This window comes from Leptodactylus fuscus, chromosome 1, assembly GCF_031893055.1.
Source record: "Leptodactylus fuscus isolate aLepFus1 chromosome 1, aLepFus1.hap2, whole genome shotgun sequence".
Taxonomy (NCBI): Eukaryota; Metazoa; Chordata; class Amphibia; order Anura; family Leptodactylidae; genus Leptodactylus; species Leptodactylus fuscus.
Genome location: NC_134265.1, coordinates 277,139,435 through 277,163,977, shown reverse-complemented (window position 1 = coordinate 277,163,977; position 24,543 = coordinate 277,139,435). Strand labels below are relative to the sequence as shown.

General features: G+C 40.4%; 1 protein-coding gene across 1 annotated transcript in view; it reads left to right on the top strand.

The window, feature by feature from the left end:
* The window catches only part of MGAT4D (MGAT4 family member D), a 77,341-nt gene that overhangs the window by 8,932 nt on the left and 43,866 nt on the right, over nucleotides 1-24,543 (top strand). The window contains exons 2-3 of the mRNA XM_075284985.1: nucleotides 18,134-18,295; nucleotides 20,211-20,354. Of these exons, the coding sequence (XP_075141086.1) occupies nucleotides 18,134-18,295; nucleotides 20,211-20,354 (306 nt within the window). The remainder of the gene's footprint in view (nucleotides 1-18,133; nucleotides 18,296-20,210; nucleotides 20,355-24,543) is intronic.

Genomic DNA, 24,543 nt, shown 5'->3' with positions numbered 1-24,543 from the left:
TGACCTATGTCCTGTCTAAATCTTCCAGCTTGCGGGTGTGTAAGCTCTACGTAAGGTGTGTGTATTTTTACACTAGATTGACAAGAAATACTGGAAAATGATCTGAGAGCCAGCATACCCTGACTTCCCTTCACCTGTAATACAATACAGTCACATTATAATTTTAAACTAAAAGATGTCTTTTATGGAATTGTATGTATAGCAATTCCTAACCCTGGATCCCTACTTTTACTAACCAAAGCTATTTTAGTGCTAGGGGTACTAGAATAGGAACATGCGCTGCAGTGATCATTTTAGGCAGTCATTATATGGGTTCATTGTAGTAGCTGATCCCCTTGTGAGAGGTCAGCTATTCTGTATTTTATAATATTATTATTGGTATTGTAAATGCACTGTTTATATTGTATTACATTAATGTTTAGATATTTATATACTCACCACGTCACCCTTATTTGGCACTGCAGGGGAGATTTACCAAGCAGAAAAGGGAAGTATTATAAAAGAATCTTCCAGGAATTTGGATCTCTGCCAGGAGATGAAGAATATATATATATATATATATATATATATATATACACTCACCGGCCACTTTATTAGGTACACCATGCTAGTAACGGGTTGGACCCCCTTTTGCCTTCAGAACAGCCTCAATTCTTTGTGGCATAGATTCAACAAGGTGCTGGAAGCATTCCTCAGAGATTTTGGTCCATATTGACATGATGGCATCACACAGTTGCCGCAGATTTGTCGGCTGCACATCCATGATGCGAATCTCCCGTTCCACCACATCCCAAAGATGCTCTATTGGATTGAGATCTGGTGACTGTGGAGGCCATTGGAGTACAGTGAACTCATTGTCATGTTCAAGAAACCAGTCTGAGATGATTCCAGCTTTATGACATGGCGCATTATCCTGCTGAAAGTAGCCATCAGATGTTGGGTACATTGTGGTCATAAAGGGATGGACATGGTCAGCAACAATACTCAGGTAGGCTTTGGCGTTGCAACGATGCTCAATTGGTACCAAGGGGCCCAAAGAGTGCCAAGAAAATATTCCCCACACCATGACACCACCACCACCAGCCTGAACCGTTGATACAAGGCAGGATGGATCCATGCTTTCATGTTGTTGACGCCAAATTCTGACCCTACCATCCGAATGTCGCAGCAGAAATCGAGACTCATCAGACCAGGCAACGTTTTTCCAATCTTCAATTGTCCAATTTCGATGAGCTTGTGCAAATTGTAGCCTCAGTTTCCTGTTCTTAGCTGAAAGGAGTGGCACCCGGTGTGGTCTTCTGCTGCTGTAGCCCATCTGCCTCAAAGTTCGACGTACTGTGCGTTCAGAGATGCTCTTCTGGCTACCTTGGTTGTAACGGGTGGCTATTTGAGTCACTGTTGCCTTTCTATCAGCTCGAACCAGTCTGGCCATTCTCCTCTGACCTCTGGCATCAACAACACATTTCCGCCCACAGAACTGCCGCTCACTGGATGTTTTTTCTTTTTCGGACCATTCTCTGTAAACCCTAGAGATGGTTGTGCGTGAAAATCCCAGTAGATCAGCAGTTTCTGAAATACTCAGACAAGCCCTTCTGGCACCAACAACCATGCCATGTTCAAAGGCACTCAAATCACCTTTCTTCCTCATACTGATGCTCGGTTTGAACTGCAGGAGATTGTCTTGACCATGTCTACATGCCTAAATGCACTGAGTTGCCGCCATGTGATTGGCTGATTAGAAATTAAGTGTTAACAAGCAGTTGGACAGGTGTACCTAATAAAGTGGCCGGTGAGTGTGTATATATATATATATATATATATATATATATATATATATATATATATATACACAAACATACTTGCCTGTCCCCAGTTTTCAGGTGTCCCCTGCCACTGTCCAGTCCAGCAGTGCCTGGGGGCTTGTTCTGGCTGAAGACTTCACCACCTGTGATTTCAGAGTCTTCTGTGTGATAGAAACACTGGTGCATGGCTTGTTACAGATATAAGTAGTTGGTCAGAAATGAAGGCCTCTGCTGCAGCCAGATGTACTGTAGTTATTTAGAGCAGGCAATGGTGTGAAATAAAAAAATAACTAGTACTCACCCCCAATGCCCTATTATTTCAGTGCTCTTGTTGTTGTTCTTCGGTCAGTCTTACAGTGATAATGTAACATAAATAATTGACATTAATGCTGCAGCCAATCAGTGACCTCCATGATTATACTTTCGTGTACGACATGTGACCGCGGAGGCCAGTTTAGCTACCGCAGTCACATAAATAATGTATGCGATGCCATCTCTGAAAGGTTTGGCATATAGTTTATTGTGCATTTTGTAGGCTTATTGTTTCACATCCTCTAAATTTGGCAGATATCTGCCCTGGTACGAGATATTGGTGCTACTACTTTTGGATATCAACATCACTGCTTTGTCAGAGGGGCCAACCTGTCATCTCTGGCGCTGAGGAACACCTTCCCGATGGTACACTACTATAGTCTTGTACAGGATCAATAAGTGTGCTGAACTCCACGTACTGTCTGCTATATAAAGGTATATCATTTCCCTTATCTCAAAGGATATGAAAGGTCCTCTTTACGGAAGGCTAAATTATTATTTATTCATGTATCATATCAACCCTAGGCCTAAAATTCTATGAATGAAAAAATAAACACACCAGCAATTTCTTTTTTTAATTGCGTTACTAATCTTTGTATTTATTTATTATTATTATTATTATTATTATTATTATTATTATTATTATTATTATTATTGTAACAAATTGGAATTAATTGTGAGGTTTCTTACCTTATTTTTGTTGGCACTTCATATCTGTTGTTGCCTGTTAAGAAAAACCACAACAGAAATGATCTGTATTATAGCCTGTCCTGTCGCACACAGGCTTGTGGTTTATGTCACAAGGGCTTGCCTAATATTGTTTAGCAAAGACTTGTAGAGTAGTATAGTATGGGGTTGTATTGTCACTAAAACACAGTCATGAGTCTTGTGTAAAAGTCATGAAAATAGACACAAAAGAAAGCTAAATCTTGTGCGAAGGTACAGCTTTATAATAAAAACAAGGTGCAGAATAATAAGAGAAATCTGCAAGAGGCTTGGTTTATTCCCGACAGTATTTCACACAATGAATTCTGCAAGATAGTTTTATTCATTCATTACAGCTGAGTCTTTATATTAGTGTAAAAATGACTACATGAATATAAATGTAAAATGTCTTTGTGGTGTATTTCACTTTGCAATATACACCACCATTGCATCATTGCGGAGTGCAGGTTACTTGGTGCTGGTTATATGGGCTTATGTCTCGGTGGAATATAAACAAAAGGCATGTGAGAAGAAGATATCAAGTTGCCAGGGAAGCGTCGTTTGTGCCTAGAAGGCATTTCTTTTACACATCTTGTATTGAAAACCATGGAGAAGGCTTAGCGCTGTGGAAAGTCTTAAAAGGGTGTTCCAGTTAATTTTTTAACCCCTGGAGAGGCTTAAAATAATTAACTGTGTCTATTCACTTGTTTGTTCAGCCAGGGATCCAGCAAAGAGTCTCTGTTTGGGAATATGCCTATTGTTTGGCTGTGCACAAGTGCGTCAGCCAGTCAGTGGGCAGGGATGTTCTGTGTGAATGGAGCATCATTGCTTAGCCACTGACTGAGTGACAGTCTTGTGTTGAGCCCAAAGGTCATAAAGACAGGGGTCCTAAGTGAAGACTCTTCTGGAGTTAAAATAATTAAGTGAAACATACCATTTACTGCATACTTACCACAATATACTACAGTGGAAAAATTGCAGTCTGGTATAAGTAAATAAAGTAGAGCTGCAGTACTCTGAAACAGCTGCTATACAGTTGATGGAGCCTTCTGGCTCCATGCCAGGCACAATTGATCTGTGTGGTGCCTGTGTGTTGGTCTAGCACTGATCTACTAAAGACCTATCCTGGGTATAGGTCAGAAGTGCCATAGAGTACCACAGTACACAGTGCATTGGGTACTGTATGAATATGACACCCATGTTGTATAGATGCAGATGTGAGACCAGAACATATAAACTACCGGATTGTTCACCAGAAGAGCAGCAGGTATATTTACTATACAGTTACCATGTAAGGTCGGGGCTCTACGTGGTGTATATCTAGCTAATGCATCTACACATTGCAGAAATAAATACACGCAGTGATTTCCAAAACAGTCATTGTGTCAATTATACCTACAGAAATGCTGTTGGTTTTCCTGCTTCAATTATACCTATTGGGAAACAGCCAATGTTTCCGTAGGTGCTATTTTGTAAACCGCAGCATGTGTGCTGCGTGTATTTTCCACAATGCACGGATGGGATTTACTATATCCTTAGCATAGGTCATAAATAACTGATCGCTGGGACACCAACAGCTACCCCCCCCCCTCCCCCACAGACCAGCTATTCAGAAGTGCATATGGTCTATGGACTATACAGTGCCATTCCGCCCAACCGTCCCGATTTCCGCGGGACACTCACGCTTACCTACCCCTGTCCCACCGTCCCGTGCAGCTCCCTACATGTCCCACTATGTCCCTTTAATGATTTACTGATCAATCATTCCTCCGATCACCGCCTGCTCTTATAACATGTAACAGGAGGAATGCTTTACTATGGTTCAAGGACCTTGTGTGACATCACATAGTCACATGACTAGGTGGGCGTGTCTGTCCCGTGCAGTGAAGAGAGAAGAGATCCATGTAAGGTACTGAGAAGGCAGGGGGAAGGGGGGATCTGAGATGCAGGATGGAGAGAGAGAGAGTGTCTGTCTGTCTGTCTGTCTGTCTGTCTGTGTTTGTCATTATACTGGGGGCAGAGATGGAGGGGGGACATGAAACTGGGGGTAGATGAAAGGGGATATGAAACTGGTGCAGAGATGGAGGAGGGGACATGAAATGGAGCAGATAAAGGGGGCACTTAAACTGGGGGACAACTGGAGAGGGTATTAAACCGTGGGAGGAGCTGGAGGGGGACCTGTCTGTGGAGACATATAATGTACAGGTGACTGTAGGAGGATTATACTGTGTCAGGGGGACATGAAAAATGAAAGAGAATGGGCGGAGTCAACATAAAAGCGGGTGGGGCTAAATTTGCTGTGGTCCGCTATACGAGCCGCACAGTTTGTCCCTCTTTCTGTTCTTCAAAAGTTGGGAGGTATGCTGTGCTAGAGCTAGAAGCAGTTGGTTCTGTTCCCTGTATAGTGGCCAGGCCCTAAATACGGGTCATATATTAATTATATTTTAAAAATCATGGAAATTTAGGAGGAGAGATTAGAAAAACATGGCTGCTTTCCCCTGAAAAAAATTCTGTCCCTGTCCATGGGATTTATCTAGCATTGCAGTACTAGATAAGTGAACCCTATCCATGATTCCATATTAGCAGCTTTTCAACATCATTTCTAATCTTATATACCATTACGGACTGAGTGGTGAGTGTATGAATGCTGGGAACCCAAATATATATTGATAGAAGTTACCAAGGTTCAAGCTTTATCTTAATGCAGCTTATTGTTTCCTTTAACCACTTTACTGCTGTTATTAAATAGTGAAATTAAACCATGTATAGTCTGTGTTCCATAGTAATGTATGCATAGTAATGCATTATACTTACCGTACATACTCGAGTATAAGCCAAATTTTTCAGCACAGTTTTTGTGCTGAAAAAGCCCCCCTCGGCTTATACTCGAGTCAAGCAAAAAATACTTCTCATTGCACATGATTCAAATTATTAGAGGGTAGCATCATGTGTTTTAAAAGACTGACACTACATATGGACCATTGAAACAATGTACTGATGGACCATTATATATTTTGTTTCTTTGTTTTAAGAGAAATGTTACAATATTCAGTAGAAAGGTGTTATAGTTTAAGATTATGGTTGAGTTTATGGTAGTGTTTGTCTGAAGATGTAGACAGGGAGAGCAGTGAAAGCGATGCCCTCCTCCATTCAAAGCTGTCTCCTTGGGATAACTCGGTTCTAGTAATCCATAAATGTCAGAACTCTTTGTAAGACGACTCTCTCATACAGTGGCAGTCACACACAATTTTTCTTCTAAGACTTGGTAGCCAGTGTTCAGGCTTCCTAAATCAGGGAAATCCAAACCTACTGCAAATAAATATTTCTGATTCGCCATAGTAATACAGAGTAGTTAATGGATTTATGATAGACAGGTCTACCACTCTGGTGGTCTAAGACAGTGAAAAGATTGATGTCAGTGTCTCTGGTGGCCTGGGGCAGAGAAAGCGTTAATATCACTGTCTCTAGTGGTTTATGGCAGAGAATGGATGAGTGTTACATACCTGTTGTGCAGTGAGTTACCTGCGTTGTCCCTTTATCAGGAGAGCTGAGATTATAATAATATTCATCCCCTCTCATCCTCTCCATGCCGCCTTTGTTATATAGACTGCTTTCATGCCCTCATCTCTGCAACAATCTGTTTCCCATGCCTCCTTTGTTACACAGTCTGTTCTCCATGTCTCAATCTTTCTCATAGACTTCTCCGCAAGGCCTCCTGTTCCCATCTCACAAAGACTGTTCATTTTTGGAATACTCTCTCTCACAGTCTGCCCCCCATAGTCTCATAGCTATTACACAGACTGATATTAATATCCTTTCTGAAGGTTATTTTCTCTTAATTTCCATTGTCTCAAAGCCATTACACAGACTGTTTCCCATTGTTCGACAGCCATTACACAGACTGTTCTCCATTGTCTCAAAGCCATTACACAGATTGTTCACCATTGTCTCACAGCCATTACACAGACTGCTCCCCATTGTCTGACAGCCATTACACAGACTGCTCCCCATTGTCCGACAGCCATTACACAGACTGCTCCCCATTGTCCGACAGCCATTACACAGACTGCTCCCCATTGTCCGACAGCAATTACACAGACTGCTCCCCATTGTCCGACAGCCATTACACAGACTGCTCCCCATTGTCCGACAGCCATTACACAGACTGCTCCCCATTGTCCGACAGCCATTACACAGACTGCTCCCCATTGTCCGACAGCCATTACACAGACTGCTCCCCATTGTCCGACAGCCAGTACACAGACTGCTCCCCATTGTCTCACAGCCATTACACAGACTGCTCCCTATCATCCATGCAAGTTATAACTTTGTGTGGGACTCTCTGAGCTCTTCTGTCTGATCATTAAGAGAAGAGATCAGAGAGCCCCAAACAAGCTTAGAAGTTGCATGGCCATTCTGCTGTAAAATAAAGGGAACGGTGGTCAAATGACCCATATAACAGTGATAATGAAACTCGTTGTGTCATGTTGTCTGTGGGGGAAGAATCTAACCACTATGACTGAACTTGTGGACTTGTTCTACTTGTGTGCCAATTTTTTAGTGTCTCTTTAAGCTCGTGTGCTGAAATCGTGTGAACCCCATGATTTATAACCTTCAGAAGGACTGCCATACTCTGTTTTCTACATTGTCGCTGTTAATATTTTATTAGAAAGTTCCGGTTAATATTTTTCTCAGAGGTAGTGGATCTTTTCACGGTCATGAAAAGAACATGCTTGGTGCAATGTGTCCAGACAGTTGCACATTATTACAATATTGTAGGTAATGTTTGTGCTAATGAGCAGAATAATAGTTTATAGCACGTTGCTCAGTCTGAATAATGTCTTATTTACCCATGAGAAGAATATCTGGCATAGTACTGAGTCATTTTCATTTGTTTTGTGGTTGTATCTAATATGCTGTAATATTTGGTGCTGGACCATTGCCTCCGCTCCTGTTTTTTGTTTTTTTTTTCTTCTTTTGGAAACTGAGAATCATTTTTCCAAACAAAACCTTATTGTTGGGTAAACCAATTTATAGTTCTTTTTCTATCCTCACAGGAGGGAGTAGATTGCATTGGGAGATAGAGATTTGTCACAAGGGAGTTGAGAGTATTCAGCTATAGACACTTATCTGCAAAATCTTTCTCTCAGTTTCAGGCTGAAGCTCATGTAACCTAAGGCAGTCTTCTGCAATGCAAATCCCCTTATATGTTACTGTATCCCCATAGGAAACTTTTGTCTCACGTAGATTGTTCTCCTTTAAGAATGAATAATTCACAAGTCGGATGTCTGGCCATTTGAAGGCTGGTTTTTTTTTGTCCACTCATTCTATTTCTTGCAAGATCTTAGCAGGTTTGTGCACTTTCTACAGTAAGGTTACATGAGGTTCTCCAAGCATCTGGCAGTATCTTGATATTTTAGGAGATGCACTTATAATAGTCTTATTTATGAGCTGCCTGTCATAAACCTCTCTATCTCTATATGGTCATACATATTATAAAGACATTCTCTCCCAAGCAACCCCCATAGACATACAGTTTATGTTTGTGGGAAAAACCTTAGCAGGGTGTAGTCACAGAGTGCGGTAAGGGTGTTCTTAGGTCAGCACTTTTATTGCACTGGCCATGTAAATTAATCATTTTATTTCTCACAGTTTTTATAGCTACATACACATGAATGTATATATCTACTAGTCTGTGGGAAACTGGTTTGTATGGCACATGGATAATGTCCGTGCCCTCCATGGACCCATTCATTACATGTAGTGAGCCTGGCATTCAGAATGGACTGGAATACAGGAATAGAACCTGTCCTGAGTTTTGCCCCCCTACGTGGACTCATGATAATATATGGGCGTGTATTGGGCCATAAGAAAATAATGGTCAGTGTACTAACCCATTAAAAACATTGGTAGCCCACTGAGAGAGCTTGTTCGTGTGCATGGAGCCTTGCTGCAACCGTGATATTGATTGTAATGGTGGTAAAATATCAGTCTTAAAATTGGGAGCGCTGGCAACACATTCTGAAAACTGGCTTGTAGACTGTATATGCATAAGGTTTAGCCAGGGCGCTGTAATACTGCTAAATACATGTATTTATATGTACATTTTACCTTAGTGTGTTAACTGTGCCACTCCATTACCTCTCAGTGTGAATACACCCTAACAGCCAGTACTGGTTGCTATTGACTGCATATAGTAAATTGTATATCAGGACACTATTGTTTAGTTCTTCAACTATTGTTCTTCTTAAATTTTCTGCATGTTTGGGTAATGTGTAAATAACCACTGATGTTTCTACAGACCGACAGTAGTCTTTTTACTGATCTAATGCCATGACACAGACCTAGCTGGCTGCATAAATTACATACATAGATTGTATGTTTTATGGTACTATTGTCTTTAGAGTTAATGCAGTGGACTGTGCAGTGCAGACAATAAATAAGGATTACTTCAATATTTGGGAAGACAACAGTAGGACAATATTCATTGTTTCTAGTGGAACTTACACATTTGGTGAAGAGATTTACAATGCTGATGGTCAGTGTGACACTGAAGTGAGGACATCTATCCCTTTATTACAGTGAAAGGAATATTGAGTTTTAGAAATCAGACATTAGTGCCACAATCCATAGTAATGTAGACCACCGGGATATAGTGTAGAGTATATAGGGCTGCATGAAAATAATGGTCCACATTATCTGTGAGCCAATATCTTTAGCCAGCAGATGCAAGGGGTGCTGTTTTGTAACAGCTCATTCATTTACTCAAGACAGGGTCACAGAGTATACTGGAATAGCTAAGAATAAAATAATGTTTACATCAAAACCCCAAATCAATAGAAGAGATCCGCTTGTGCCATTACATACAGCGTGCTGCTGGTAAATATAGTGTAGGTTCCTGCATTAGAAAAAAAAACTTCTGTCAAGGGAGAAGACACTGAGCATCTTGGTTTACTGCAACCTTGCATAAGAAAATACTCCATTTCAATTACAGCCTAGTGAGTTTGTTCCAGGTCACGCGCATTACTATTACGGCTCTGTATTAAAGCCCTGTACTTCATATGGTTTCATACAGGCAAATACAGAGGGGATATTGCCATGTGCTATTAGACTCCATGTTTATAAAAATAATCTTTTAGAAGTATTTTTTTCCAGGGTAGAGTATCTCTGTACAGTTCATGAGCTGTGCATGAGCACTGAGCCAAATGACATCTGTACCTAGCAGTCACTGGATGGCCTGCTGTTATTAGTTCTGCTGTCTGGATGGAATGGACACGCTCAACATCTTTTGTTTAGTTTGCAATAGCTTACACTAGGCTCAAGGTTCAGATTTTTGCCTATGAAATTTCAGCAAGTATCTTCAAGCGGTAAAGGGGTAAAAGGAAGAGGGGAACCATTCTAGGCACCAGGATGAGAGGGAGAGCCATGCTGGGGACTGGGAGTCAGAGGAAAGCCATGCTGGGGACTGGGAGTTAGAGGAAAGCCATACTGGGGACTAAAATTAATAGGGTCATGATGAACTAGGAAATGCAGGCCACCAAGGGAATAAGGAAGAGTTGAAGGCCTCCATAATAAACTTGTATACCTGTATAAATCATTTCGATAAACTCTACAAAAGACCATTTTTCTGTTTCAAATTTCCACATGCTGCTTTGCATGAATGTTTTGGTAGAATTCTGTATGTAGTGGTGATATGACAATTATCTAGCTAGTTTAATCTTGCCACAATGGGTTTTTTTAGATACTTTTCAGAAATAATCTGATACTTTTTTAGTTACCGTACATGAAAGACTGTGGTAGTTAGTTCTGGAACAGCCACGGGTAAGTAACGTTATCATTAGAAGCTATTCATAGGACACACGAGCAACTTCCATCTATTAAGGATCTTGTAACTTCACTGCACCTTGCTTTCTGAGCTGTAATGTCATTGATGTTATCAGTGTGGAAGGTGATACAGAGCCTTAGGGACTTTCTTGAACTGTAGATACATGGATACAAGGCCAAACATATAGAAATGAATTGGGTCAGCTCCAAAATAATTGCCCCATAATAAATGGCATGGAAAGGGTGGGGTAGGTGGGGCCGAGTACAGTTTCAGTATAACTGCAGCCACACCCTGAGCCACATCTGGGATTCATGGAAGTGTAAGATATCGTGGAGGCTGTGGGTTTGCAGCCACCCACTAAAATGGGGCTTTAAGATTCCTTGCATATGTGATCTCATCACTTTTCATTTAGTGGCCAAAGTGGCTGATTAGACTCACTTTGTAAAGGATATGATAATAGATAGGCCATTTAGTGGGTGTCTGACAAAGATGGTGAATATTATAACGTGACACGCTTTTTTCTTTTGTTGTTTTGTGAGCTTGATACTGTTTGGTGCAAAAAGTTGGGAATCCCCTGGTGTAAGTGAATCGATTCTGAGCACTGGGGCTTCTATAGGTTTTGTCTCAAATTCAAGGACCCAGCCTATAGTAATCCTACTTGTTGTTATGATTTTAAAAGTCTTCCACTTGTTATGTAGACTTGTGCCTGGAACACAGTAGTAATTTATTGTTTTGTATTAATTTATTATTTTACAGGATGGGGTATACCTGTCACAATACATTGCCAACTATCCACAGGACGGGGATAACTTGCTCAGGCCCCTACTGACCACAAGAATTGGGGTGTTTTAGACCCTAGTTTGAATGGGATGGCAGGTCACCAGTAACATGACTAGAGAAAATCTTTGAAACTCTGTAAAACTTAAAATGATTTATATTTGCTACAAATGTGAGTATGGTTATGTTCACAGGAAAATCCATTTAAGTCACTCACATGATGGTAGATGACAAGAAAATGGCTCAAGGCTCACTCACCTGTGTGCTGTAATGATTCATGCAAACACTCATCTACAAACTGTCTTGGATCAGACAAATGCCTTGACCTACTTCTTGTTGTCAAGTTAAACTTTGCCTGCAGCACTTGTGTAGGGAGGCACATTAAAGGTGCATTATATACAATCTGTCACAAAATCTGTGGCATGAAACAAAGAATGACTCCCAAAGCAGTTTGAAGAGGGGTCAGATTACCTGCTAACAACTGTTGTCAGTGTCCATGTGAACTGCACTGATATACCTGGCTTACTTATTGGATAAAGCCTGTCATCTGGTGTAGCTATTAAATAGCAAATAGTACTCTGTACTCAGCTTTAGGTCAATCAGAGATAAAGGCTATTCCCTTTGCATAAAGTGTTGACATATGACTATATTATCAGTGAGGGCCCCACTTCTGAGACCTTACAGATCCTGACTGATTTTAGTGCTGCAGACCCATTCAAGGTATATCCATACACAGTAGTGCCCCTGTCACCCGCTGTTTAGGGAAACACCACTGCAGTGTATTGGGTCGGCATAGTTGGATCTTCCTTGGGGTCAGACCTTGTTGATCGTATAGTGATAGCCATCATTTTATAAGATGGGAATACCCCTTTAAAACTTTAGTTTTGTAACTGCCCTTCTGCTTTAACAGTGTAAGGCAGGTTTTTAGTTTTTAAACTTTCCATATACTTGGCTATCTAACCAGGTGTGACCTCTTTTTCTTCTGGTACAGGGGATTCAGTTCTAGTGGTCACTGAATTACCAATAGTTAGACTACCTGCAGTCTTACTTTTATTACTTATGCTTTTTCTTTTATGTTATGCAGTCTAATTGTGATAACCAATCCTGCTTATAGATGACATCTATAAACCCGCCACATCCTCTATGGGTATACAGCCCAATGCCCAATATCTAATGTTTCGTATAGTAATGTCCTGTTTTGTTTTGTTTTGTTTTGTTTTGTGTCTTTGGCTATTGTATTATGTAAACGTTGTTATTCTTACATATTAAAGATTAAACAGAACACGCTGATATCATAACCTTCACTTCCTTATCTATGCAGATTTCCATTCCCATAAAGACATTCTGACATAGTTGGCAGGGAAGGCAGCCTGCATGAGTAGTTTGTCTTCGTGCTTGGCATAAAAACAATAAGGATGGTGTCATCTGATCAGGTTAATAATAGGGTTTTGTGAGTGTATCTCCAAATACTAACAAACGGCTGGCAGTGCCTTACAATTGCACATTGTGCCTTTATGTTTGCTATTGGTCACTGAAGTTAACTGAGATCTTCAGATACCACAGGTCCTTCCTCTGAATATTCTTTCTGTGCCATCTATTCCAGGTCATGCCTTTCTTCATGACCTCTTATCACAAATACATAAAAGAAATAGAAAGGTCAGTATCCGATTGTACGGTTACATAAAGTCAGGCACCGCACTGAGGCCAAAAAGAAGAATATCCTTGACCGTACCCGTGTATTTGGTCAGGGATTTTCATGATGGGACAAGTCCCTATGGCATTGTGAAATGAGGAGGGGGATTCACAACTGTGTAAAAAGGAACGGACATCCCGCTGGTCGGAATATATATTATGAAATTAAACAGTTCGAATGGAAAAAGTGATCCAAGAAAAAAAGTTTTTTGTTGCATTGTAGTAAGACGTTACCTTGCCTGACTGAAGATACCGTACATGCCCCCTCTTCCAAAACATGGAGAGTACAGCTGTGGTGGCAAAGTGGCTTCATCTGTTAAGGCTCTTTTACATGGTCCAATAACTGGCTGAACATTTGTTCCGTGGGAACACTCGATCCCGATAACTGTCCCATGTAAAGATGCCAATGTAATTGTAGGGTCTTCACATACGGTATTTTATGTAGCACTAAAAATCACTGGTTGTTTGCAGCACAACACCCTATGTAAACATGAACAGGGTTTGTGCTGCCGATATAATGGAACTGTATGGCAGACAAATGATCCCAGCAGAGACTGTCCTTCCTCATACGCTTTATATCGCTATATATAAGGGCTGATGCGAACAAGGAACAAATGGTATATTGTATATTAGTCTCTGGCACTCATCTCACACAGGCATTGAGCATCAGCCCATGTAAAAGGGCCCTTAGGCAACTATGGCAGCTTCATGAATGTCTACGCTCTCCTACTGTGGTATTAGCTCAATGGCAACCTTCTTGTTTCTGTAAACTAAACTTCTTGCATTATTCTCAGCAACATTATTTTTGGTTGGGGAATTTGAAAGTCTTGAAGGACTGAAATACAAAGTACATTAAAAGTTGCATCACTTTTCATTTTATGATTATGAAGTTTTGTGTACGTAAGATGGGAAAACCCTTTTACTAAAGTAGTCAATTGTTTTGTCAGAATTTCCCTGTTATCCTTTTTCAGTTTTTGGAAGGAAGTGATTTAGTGAATAGGGAAGAGTAACAATGCGTTCCAATAGCCCATGGCTGCTCTTATAACAGCGGCCAAGCTGTCCAAATAAATAATTCATGTTTGCTGGCTTCTTACAGTTGTTCCAAGCGTTAGATGATCATGTCATGACGGGTGACTCTTAATGAATATGATACTTTTATCATTTGTGGTTGAATATTTTGTGCTTGTACCCTGTGCTTATGTTGTTACATTTTTTAACCCTATCTGATTTGTTGTTGTAGTGTTCTCTTGGTCAAAACAGCTGACAAACTAAAACATTCCTCAAAGCCAGGTCACACACGTACCTAAGATGTGTATATTTTATTTATTTTTTATTTATTTATTTGTTTTCCTTACTGATATAGCGCCATCATATTCCGCAGCGCTTTACAGACATTGTCAGTCACTGTCCCATATAGGGATCGCAATCTACGTTCCCTATACATATACAGTATATGTGTATTAAAATTGTATACACACATTACTTAGATCTGGTGTATACACTGAAACCTCTTTAAAAGACTATCTCTTTGAAAAGACCCCCTATCTTCCCTGACCACATTTTATATGCCGAATTTCCAGTTTCCCATTCTAACCATCTTCTTTGAGAAGACCACCTTTTCTAGAAGACGACTTTTTCTGAAATTTGGGGTTGCCGTCTCTAAGAGGTTTCGCTGTATAATAGTTAAAGCCTATTCTCTGCTAGTATTCATGAAATCTTTTTTTTTTTTTTTTTTCATTATTCCTTTTGGGGTTGGGTCAAGCATAGGCATATTGTAGGATTTTTTTTAAAGATATATTTTTTGCAGCAGTGCAACTGAAGAATAAGGCGGAACAATTGAAAAAGTATTGTGAAAAGGTCCCCACTCCTACCTGTAAACGGCAGGATTTAGGATAAAAATGTATTCTTCCTGTTTGGTGTTTCAGATATAAAATTTGGTTTAGTGCGTTTTTGTCATCTCTAAAAGCTAGCACTTGGAGAGTTTGGAGTATATCTAGTTGTCTGGATATTCTATGTACATCTCGCCAGAAAACATTATCTAATCACTAATGAGATCTTTTCACAGAGGGAATACATCGAAACCATTATGTTTATGGATTGCCATAATGGGAAACTTGAAGGCACTTAACAAGATGTGCGCTTCACAGTTCCTTTTAGATTTGTAGGACATGTTTCTCACTTCCAGTTGTTTGGCTCTTTTAAAATCTATTTGAATGAATTGTCTTCTAATATGTGATCCATGTTGTAAAATGTTTATATCCAACAAGAACCCAGAGTGTGCATGTAAGAGAGTCCTACAATGAATAACTTACAAAAAGAAGGTATAAAAATGTATAGAAGTTTCCACCTAGGTTGTTTTCTTTGATTATATTTTATCTTTGAATATCTGATTTCCTGTCTTAGGCTAAGGCCCCACTCAGCACTAAAGCGCTGTGGGAAGAACCGCTGCATGAACACATTGAGGTTCTTTCCGCAGTGCTTTTAAGGGAACGTTCACAGAGTTTTCCTCTGCAAACTTTCTTTTAACATTATATTTACAGGAAAGGCGCCGGCGTTTCCGTAGAAATAATCGACATGCTGCGATTTACAAAGCCGCAACGGCAACTTTTTATGCCTTAGACATTATATTTCTGCCCCATTGTTTTCTTTATGAACAGGAGGTCATATTGACAATGAAGATCTTTGGGAGTTAGGCCGAGGATCTAATAGACTTGTGAGTTTGACCTCCTGTACATACAGAAAAACTAAGTGGAATTTACTGGCCAGTCTTAACTTGTCTGCTGATGCAAGATGTATCCAAATTAATTAGAGGCTGTGATCTTTATGGCATGAGCTATAGCTTATCTGATGGCTCTGCCCATTGTCTGGAAAGATGGTAAAACGGACAGAAAAGGGACAAAGTGTTTTCTTCTGACATAGGTCTTTTAGTAAATTTCCCCCACTGTGTGCAACAGAAGAGCAGAGAGGAGGTCAGTTCTTAAAGTGTAACTTCCATTTTATTTTTTGCTATTGTGTCAAGGAGTCTGTGATGAACTTTTTTTGTAATATACTATATTAAACTATCAAACTTACTTTTGATAGGAAACAAGTTGTTCACTTTACTTTGCTGTAACTAAGCACTGCTAGGGAGACTCTATGCGTACACCTGTACTCCATGCAGCATGTAGAGATGAAATATTTACCATAGAGGGGAATGGTCACTTTTAATAGCTGTATCTCCAGTTTTATACCACCTAGGAAAAGGGTCCTGAGATTCCCCGCTTCCATATACTGCAATTAAAGTACTAGCTATAAAAGAATTAGACAACACTAGGCACAGTCGGGATTTTATATGCACATGAACTGTTCCATATTAAGTTCAAATTCCGACTGAGTTTTTAACTAGTTATATCTCAGTTTCTGTTATACCTAGCGCAATCTTGGCAGCTGGGAATCTCAGCTTTCTTGTGATACCGGAAGCAATTTTCTAATTGGTATAAAACCCACACATGCAGCCACTTCAAGTGACCTCCCCTCCCTTTGGTAAAGGCTTTAGCTCTGCAGTTTCACAATATCAATGTGTATAGACTTTCACTAGCAACAGCTCAGGCTAGGTTCACATCTCCGTTCGTGGAGCCAGCATTTTTCATGTGGAAAGGGGAACGTAATGCCCGAACGTAGAGAATGCGCTGGTGTGACCATGAGTCAGAGATTGCTAAGGAGAATGTTACAGCCTGTTTTATAATAAAAAAAGAAGTTACATTATATAATAAAATATATTACAAATATGGTCACCAAACATTCCCTATCACAATACCAAAAAGAAAAAAATAAATGGGAGTTACACTTTAAGAATCAAACACATAACCTCACAATAAAGCGATCATTAAATCATTTAGTAATATTACACTATATACAGAATCTTTTTCAACTAGGGGGGAGGATTTTTTTTTTTGTGGCGTGCTTCTTTAAAGGGGTTGTCTGCACTTCTTTTTTTGTGGCCTATTCTCAGAATAGGTCTTAAATATATGATCGATTGGGGGGGCGGCGCCCAGCCCCTGGACCGATTATCTGTATGGAGCTGGTTCTGTAGCCACTCCAATATACTATACAGTCGGGAAGCAGAAAGCTCTGTCTGCAGTATAGTGTCTGCTTTACTTCAGCTTACCTTCCACTGACTTCAATAGGACCTGAGCTGCAGTACAGGTGTCCAGCTGCTAGAAAACACCATGTCTGTTGGGCCACACTTGGCATATATGCCAGGAAGACCTCCAAAAGAAATTTGCATTTACCTCACTGATCCTCAATGTTCTTGTTGCAATGTCTCCTAGGTCCCCCATTGGTCTCTGTTTCCCAGTGGAGCAGGAAGTAGTGACCACGGATGGGGCCTGCACAGCAGTAGAATGGGAGTGTTGAGGGACTAGTGGGATAGGTACAGTCTCAGCATATTTTTAAAAAAATTTTTTAAGTGGCTGGAAAACCCTTTTGAAGCTCAAAGTTATAACAAAAGGAGTCCTTTTAGAATACATTTGTCAAATATAATTCGAGGATAAGCTGTTATGTGAAGCTGCTCCTGGCTATACTTGTGGCTTTTGTAGGGCAAGTGCACATGGCAACCACTTTAATGAAGAGCTGCCTAAATAAAGAGTGGATAGTGTAAACCTGTTTTACAGTAGGATGTCCGTATGTCCTAATGGAGCATGGATAAGGTGTTTTTTTTTTTTTTTTTTTCTTGAAACAACCACTTTAGTGAGCTATACTTTCATTAGGACGTTTCCACCAATCCCTGAACATTGTGTGAATTTAGCCATTTTTCTACAGACCCTGAGTAGCAAACAAAATATGCATTGCTATAAAAAAAAAAATATACATTTCTATCCCACTACCACGTGCTGTCTATCTTCTTGTGAAGGCTCAAAAAATATTTATACATGGTAAACAAGTAAGCAATTTTATGTTTCTGATTGTAGCAATTTAGAATAGTCTTTACGTAAGGTGGGCTGCTTTGTTCGTTGAGATTTTTTCACATCTTATTTTGCAGAATATGGAATGGATTCTTATGAAAAGCAGTTCTTAGAATTACAACAAAGACTCTTCCATGCAGAACAAGAGAATCAGAAGCGATCTCGAGATCTAAGCACCGTTCTAGACGAGATCAAGCGGGCAGTGGCAGAGAAAAGAAATGCATTTGAAAATCATACAGGTATGGATGGTTTTACCGTGACCCTTCTAATCTTCAGAATATAAATATTTCTTATCACATATATTAGTAAGGCTTTCTTATATAAGTTTTAGTTCTGTGACTTTCTATTTATGATTTAGGTTACATAAAATAATTTTCCAACTTGTTAGACTTTCATTTGTTGAAAGAGAATCTAAGTCCGGAATATTATTGTTCTGTTAAAGGGGGTTGTTTCACAAATCACTTATCCTCTATCCATAGGACTGTTGGGTGCCCCAACATTGAGAGCAGTGGTCTTCAATCCCCCTGCTTATACAAGTGTACTGCTCATCCATTCATTTCTTCTTTTATTTTATGTAGATTGTGAGCCCCATACAGGGATCACAATGTACATTTTTTTCCTTTTCATTTAAGTATGTCTTTGTAGAATGGGAGGAGATCCTCGCAAACACGGGGAGAACATACAAACTCCTTGCAGATGTTGTTTCTGGCAGGATTTGAACCCAGGACTCCAGCGCTGCAAGACTACAGTGCTAACCACTGAGCCACCGTGTTGCCCCCTCATCCATTCATTTCTATGGGACTGTTGGAGCATGCATGACTGAAACCCTATTCAAAACCCATTTCTTATCATTGGTGCAGGTCCCAGTGGTTGAGCAAACTGATAAGATGCTTATCCCCTATAGAATTAGTTTAATTGGTGATGCATATGTTAACAGTTTTCACACTGACAAATGAATCCTCATGATAGACTAACACTGCCTGTTACCTATGCTTCTGCAGTGAACACTGGGGGCAGGGTTAGCGGTCGATATCATCAGTGTGCATGCTTCACTAAAAATGTAATTTCTTATAACGCTGGGCCCAGATAACACAGGATCCAGACACAGAGCAAAAAATTCTCCTATATACAGTGTTGTACAAAGGTTTTATATAGGTATGTAAATATGCAGCCAAGTAAAGCTAGGTTCACACCAGTGTAAAAATGGAAACCCTATCCCCTTAAAAAGCTTACCCGCAGAACCCATAGATTATAATGGGGTCCACTGGGTTTCTGCCCAAATCAGAATTTAAATCTGCATAATTTAAGCAGAAAGTGGTACAGAGTCCCCGAACAGTCACCCAACGCAGATGTGTCCGCAGCCTTTCACAAATAGAAGTGTTAATAGTTTATTTTTGTGAACTAACAAAATCCTGAAAGCCTTTGCATGTCATGTTATCCCAGACAGACTTGATGGTATTGAGATCAGGGCTCTATTTGATGTTTTCTGCCTGAAACTAGTAAAGGGGTTTTACCACTTAACACACTTACCTACTCTCTTATGGATACGGAAATGTGTCAGATTTTTGGAGTCCAGTTTCAGCGATCAGAAGAACAGGGTCTGGTAAACTCCCCTAAATGCTCCTTGTAAATTCATTGCTAGTGTTCCATACACTTCTATGGGGCAGACAGAGATTACTTAGGATAGGAGACAAGTGTCATAGTGGCACAGCCCATTTAATAAGGGAAGAAGTTTGGCCCTTATATGACACTTGTCCCTTTCTATTTGTGTCCATATATGTGTGTGTGTATATATTGATCATATATATTGATTTTTGCACCAAAAATTGGGCATGTGTGGGTTCCAAGGGAGGTGTTGTGTCCTGCCGCAGATTTGCAGATTTATTATAATTCATGCTCAGACTGATGTAAATTTTAGCTCAAATCTATGCCAGCTTCTATTTCATGTAGATTTCACTTTGTGTCACAAATAAGGAAATAATTTAATAAAAACATGAGCCTCTTAATAAATTAAGGGCATCTTCACTCCATTGCAGTCAATCAAGGCTAATACCACTGACAGTTTTTAGTAATTTTTTATTATTGTCACTTCTATACCCACTGATTAAGATAATGGTTTACATTATGGTCATACATTTTTTTTCATCCTTACAGTTGAGGAAATAAAATGGAAGGTGCTGAATATGACCAGCAAACTCCCCATGCAATTCACAAACATATACATGTTTCTGCCTCATTTATTGGGGCATGAAGACAGTCTGCAGCCAAACGTGCATTATGGGCACGGAAGGACAGGAGGTAACGAAATCTGTTTCAACTATATTTACAAAATCTACATATTGAATGCAGTCGTCTTAACAAGGTGATGTTGCCACTCAGTACTTAAAGAGGACGTTTAGCTACCTCCAACAATTCCAGCTCTTTACATCAACAAATATCTGCTCCATTGATCCCAGCAAAGATGGAATTTTTTCTCTAGTCCCCACTGTTTCAGAGCAATCAATGCTGTTAGTTTCAAAGCCTGATATGCTATTTAGACTTTGTTTTGTCAGGAGGGCGGTGTCAGGCAGAAGCAGGCAAGGGGATGTGATTCTGAGCTCTGACACTGGTTGCCTCTGACTGGAGCTCTGAATCACACCCCCCTGCTTGACACCGCCCTTCTGACATTACAGAGCTCAAATCAGGCAACAAAATTAACTGCGCTTATTGTTTGGGAATATTGGGGGCTAGAGAGAGAATTCCAACTGTGCTGGAATCAGTGGAATAGAGCTTATTAAAGGGATTCTATCATTAGAGTCCCATTTTAGCTAAGTCCACATTGGAATAACCTTATGAAAGGCTATTCTTCCCCTACCTTTAGAAGTCTTCTCTGTGGCGCTGTTCATTAGATATTCCCGGTTTCTACATTATGGTGAGTTTTCTAGCAGCACTGGGGGCGTCCCCTGTGCTGCGAGAACATTCTCCAGCAACGCCTTCTTCTTCTCTCCTGTTCGGACACAGGAAAATGGCCGACTGCGCCTACTGCACATGTTGGTCAGCCATTTTCCTGAAGAACTTCCAATTGGTGGAGGTGGTGCTTTTTAAAGCTAAGGACCCATGTAGTGGGCCACGGCAAAAAAAGGACAGCAGGAAAACCCATGGCAGCAAAGCACTGGCAACCCATTTCACAAAAAGTCTGCAAAGGTTTCTTCTGCAGACTCTCTATTTCTATTATACCTTGAGGAAAACCACCATCGTTTCCGTAGGTATAATTGACATGTGCGTATTTTTCCTTGCAGTGACAGTAAAACGCCGAGGCATAAAATATCCACATTTGGCCCCGGCCTAGAAGGGTATTCTCCTTTTTTAACCACAGGACAAAGTTTCCTGTTTTTGTTAGGTTTCTAAAACGATTTTTTCTGTAACATAATTGTGTACATGGTCGTATAGCAAATTCTAAATAGTTCATTAAAATATTATCTGTCTTTTAAGGAACATGAACAGAGACAGATCTTGAAGCCAGGGTGTAGCTATAGGGGGTGTAGAGGTAGCAGTTGCTACTGCCTTAAGCTTGTGGAGGCCAGAGGCCTCTTTACAATATGACAACACCAACATTATAGATAGCACATGGTAAGTAGGGGCCCCATTACAAATTTTGCTTTGGGCCCAAGGGATTTAAAGGGCCTTTTTGTCAGATAATTGTATGAGAGCAACTTGATTGAATTCACTGACTAATGTGTATGGGAGTGTCCCAGCTGTCTCCTGATGGCATATTCCTTGTCATTTGTTTTCATGGAGGATAAGCTGTTTTTTTTTTAGCTAATTTTAATTGAATTATGATATAAGCCTTAGATATATTTTAATTTGCCTCCATTGTTGTGTACAATAGTCATGTGAACAAGTTATTATTGTGTGTTATACATTTTATTCTGGTTCCACATAGACTTGTATGAATATGACTTACCGTATATACTCGAGTATAAGCCAACTTTTTCAGCACAGTTTTCATGCTGAAAAAGCCTCCCTTGGCTTATGCACGAGTCAGGGTCCACGGAGCGCAGAAAACCGGAAGGGGGAGGTCCTTTAGCGCTACTGCTCTGTGATTGGCTTGTTATGTAAGGTCACGTGAATGTGATGTGATCACAGGTCCTGTAGTCACTAGAATGTAACATCTGCAGATAAGTCAGTAGCCAGGATTCATTGTGTCATATAGAAGATGTCTGTATATGGAGGAGAGGGAGCTACAGAAAAGAGAAAGTAACACACAGGTACATTAACACACATTAATGTCAGGCGTTTGGGGTTATTAATTTAGTTTCAGTAACTCCATGTGCCTCACATTAATAGCAGTTAACCCCATCATGTCCCTCACATTAACACCTGTGTGCATCATATAAGGGTTACTAATATGTGAGACACATGGGCGTACTAATAAAGTGCCTTAATTATGAATCATACCTAGTTATTACCTCCATATGTCCCACATATCAGTAACTCTTATGTGAGGCACACAGGGGGTTAATGTGAGGGACATGATGGGGTAACTGCTATTACTCAAGGCACATGGAGTTACTAAACTGTAATGCACATGACCATGCTTTGTATCTGCAATGGTGGATTTCCCCCCCCCCCCCAGGCTTATACTCGAGTCATTAAGTTTTCCTTGTTTTTGTGGTAAAATTAGGCGCCTCGGCTTATATGCGGGTCTACTTATACTCGAGTATATACGGTACTGTTATTTTTATGTTTCTTTGGTTATTTCTATGCGTTACCTTGTTCCTTGGAAATAATATAAGAAAGATAGATATTGTTGAAAGAGTTTGGAGTTTTGTCTACCCTGGACCTAGTGGTATGGTTATTTTTATAGCAATACTGAAATGTCTGCCCGCTGTTCATTTTGTGTTATGTAGGGAGCATTCACATTACTGCTGCATGGACGCCTATCATAATGGACTTTAACGGACACTAACTAATGTTAATGTGCCCATTTTTTTGGTTCTGCATGACTGTCCATTACTGTCTGTAAGCCATAGATATTAAAAAAAAAAAATAAAGGACACTAAACATCCGTCATAAGTCCGTTATTTTGAACAGACTCTGCTAAAAAAAAAAAACGGACATGTGACGGATTTGGTGAAAACAGACACTATCGGACACTAACTGATAACAGAACAAACCCCTTTGAAATCAATGGGATTTTCAATGGATTTATGATAGATTTATTAAAATTTTTAAAGGATGCTAGCAATGGACACTAGTAACGGTACTGTGAATGCCCCCTTAGTAAGTCTGGATTACTGGTATTTTTAGTCCCGCTTCTATTCATTCATCCGTAGTTGATACAGAAATAAGACATTGACTGACTTTCACTACAACACCATGACATGAAGTGCTGAGTACTGAGAGCCCTAGATCATATGAGATAATAACTACCGCAGACAATGTCTTTTCACGAGGCTCAATCTTATTAATTTTACTTCACAAATTAGATAATAAAAAATTGATGTCTTCCTACACCTTGTATCAAACATCTGCCATGTTTCTTCCCAGGTTCTAGGGAACAGGTTCTAGGGGACATGTATTGCAGTGCTATGTATGTCCTGTAACTTATGACCTGGCCACCTCTTCACTTACATGACATGTTTTTTCACTTTCTTTGTGACCATTGAAACCATAGCAGTATTTTTACAGTTATGAACATTGTGGAAAAAATGCAACAAAAACACATAAAAATGTCTTATGTACCGTATTTTGCGGACTATAAGGCGCACCGGACTATAAGGCGCATTACCCATGAGCGCCTTATAGTCCTGCCTAGGTCCATATATAAGGCGCACCGGACTACAAGGCGCAGCGCTGTCCGGTGCGCCTTATATGATTGAAAGCGGCGGCCGGCAGACTTTGCCGGCGGCCGCTTAACCCCCCGCGTGCCAGCCGCTTCTATTCATTTCAATGGTACGCTTCCATTGAAATGAATGGAAGCGCTCGGCACACGAGGAGTTAAAGAACTTCCTTCTTGATCACGTCGGAATAATCTCGTTACCTTTTTACCATAGCCAGCGCCGCCTTCTTCCGCAGCTCCATCTCTGTCTTCTTTGGGCCTCATGGATGACGCATGCGCAGTCGGCTCTAACAGGCTCTCGCAGCCAGAGCCGACTGCGCATGCGTCATCCATGAGGCCCAAAGAAGACGACACGGAAGGCGCGAACACAGCTCAGGGAGAAGGCGGCGCTGGCTATGGGAAAGGTAAGAGACGAATAGTCTTTTAAGGCTATTCCGACGTGGTTAGGGGGAAGAGGTTCTTTTAATGGTAGAATCTAGAGTTGAGCGAGTACTGTTCGGATCGGCTGATCCGAACAGTACTCGCTCATCTCTAGTAGAATCTCTTTAAGCAGCGGCCGCCGGCAAAGTCTGCATGCCGCTTCCATACATTACAATGAGAGCGCGCTATTCAAATAGTTAGAGATGAACGAATACTATTTGAATAGCGCGCTCCCATTGCAATGTA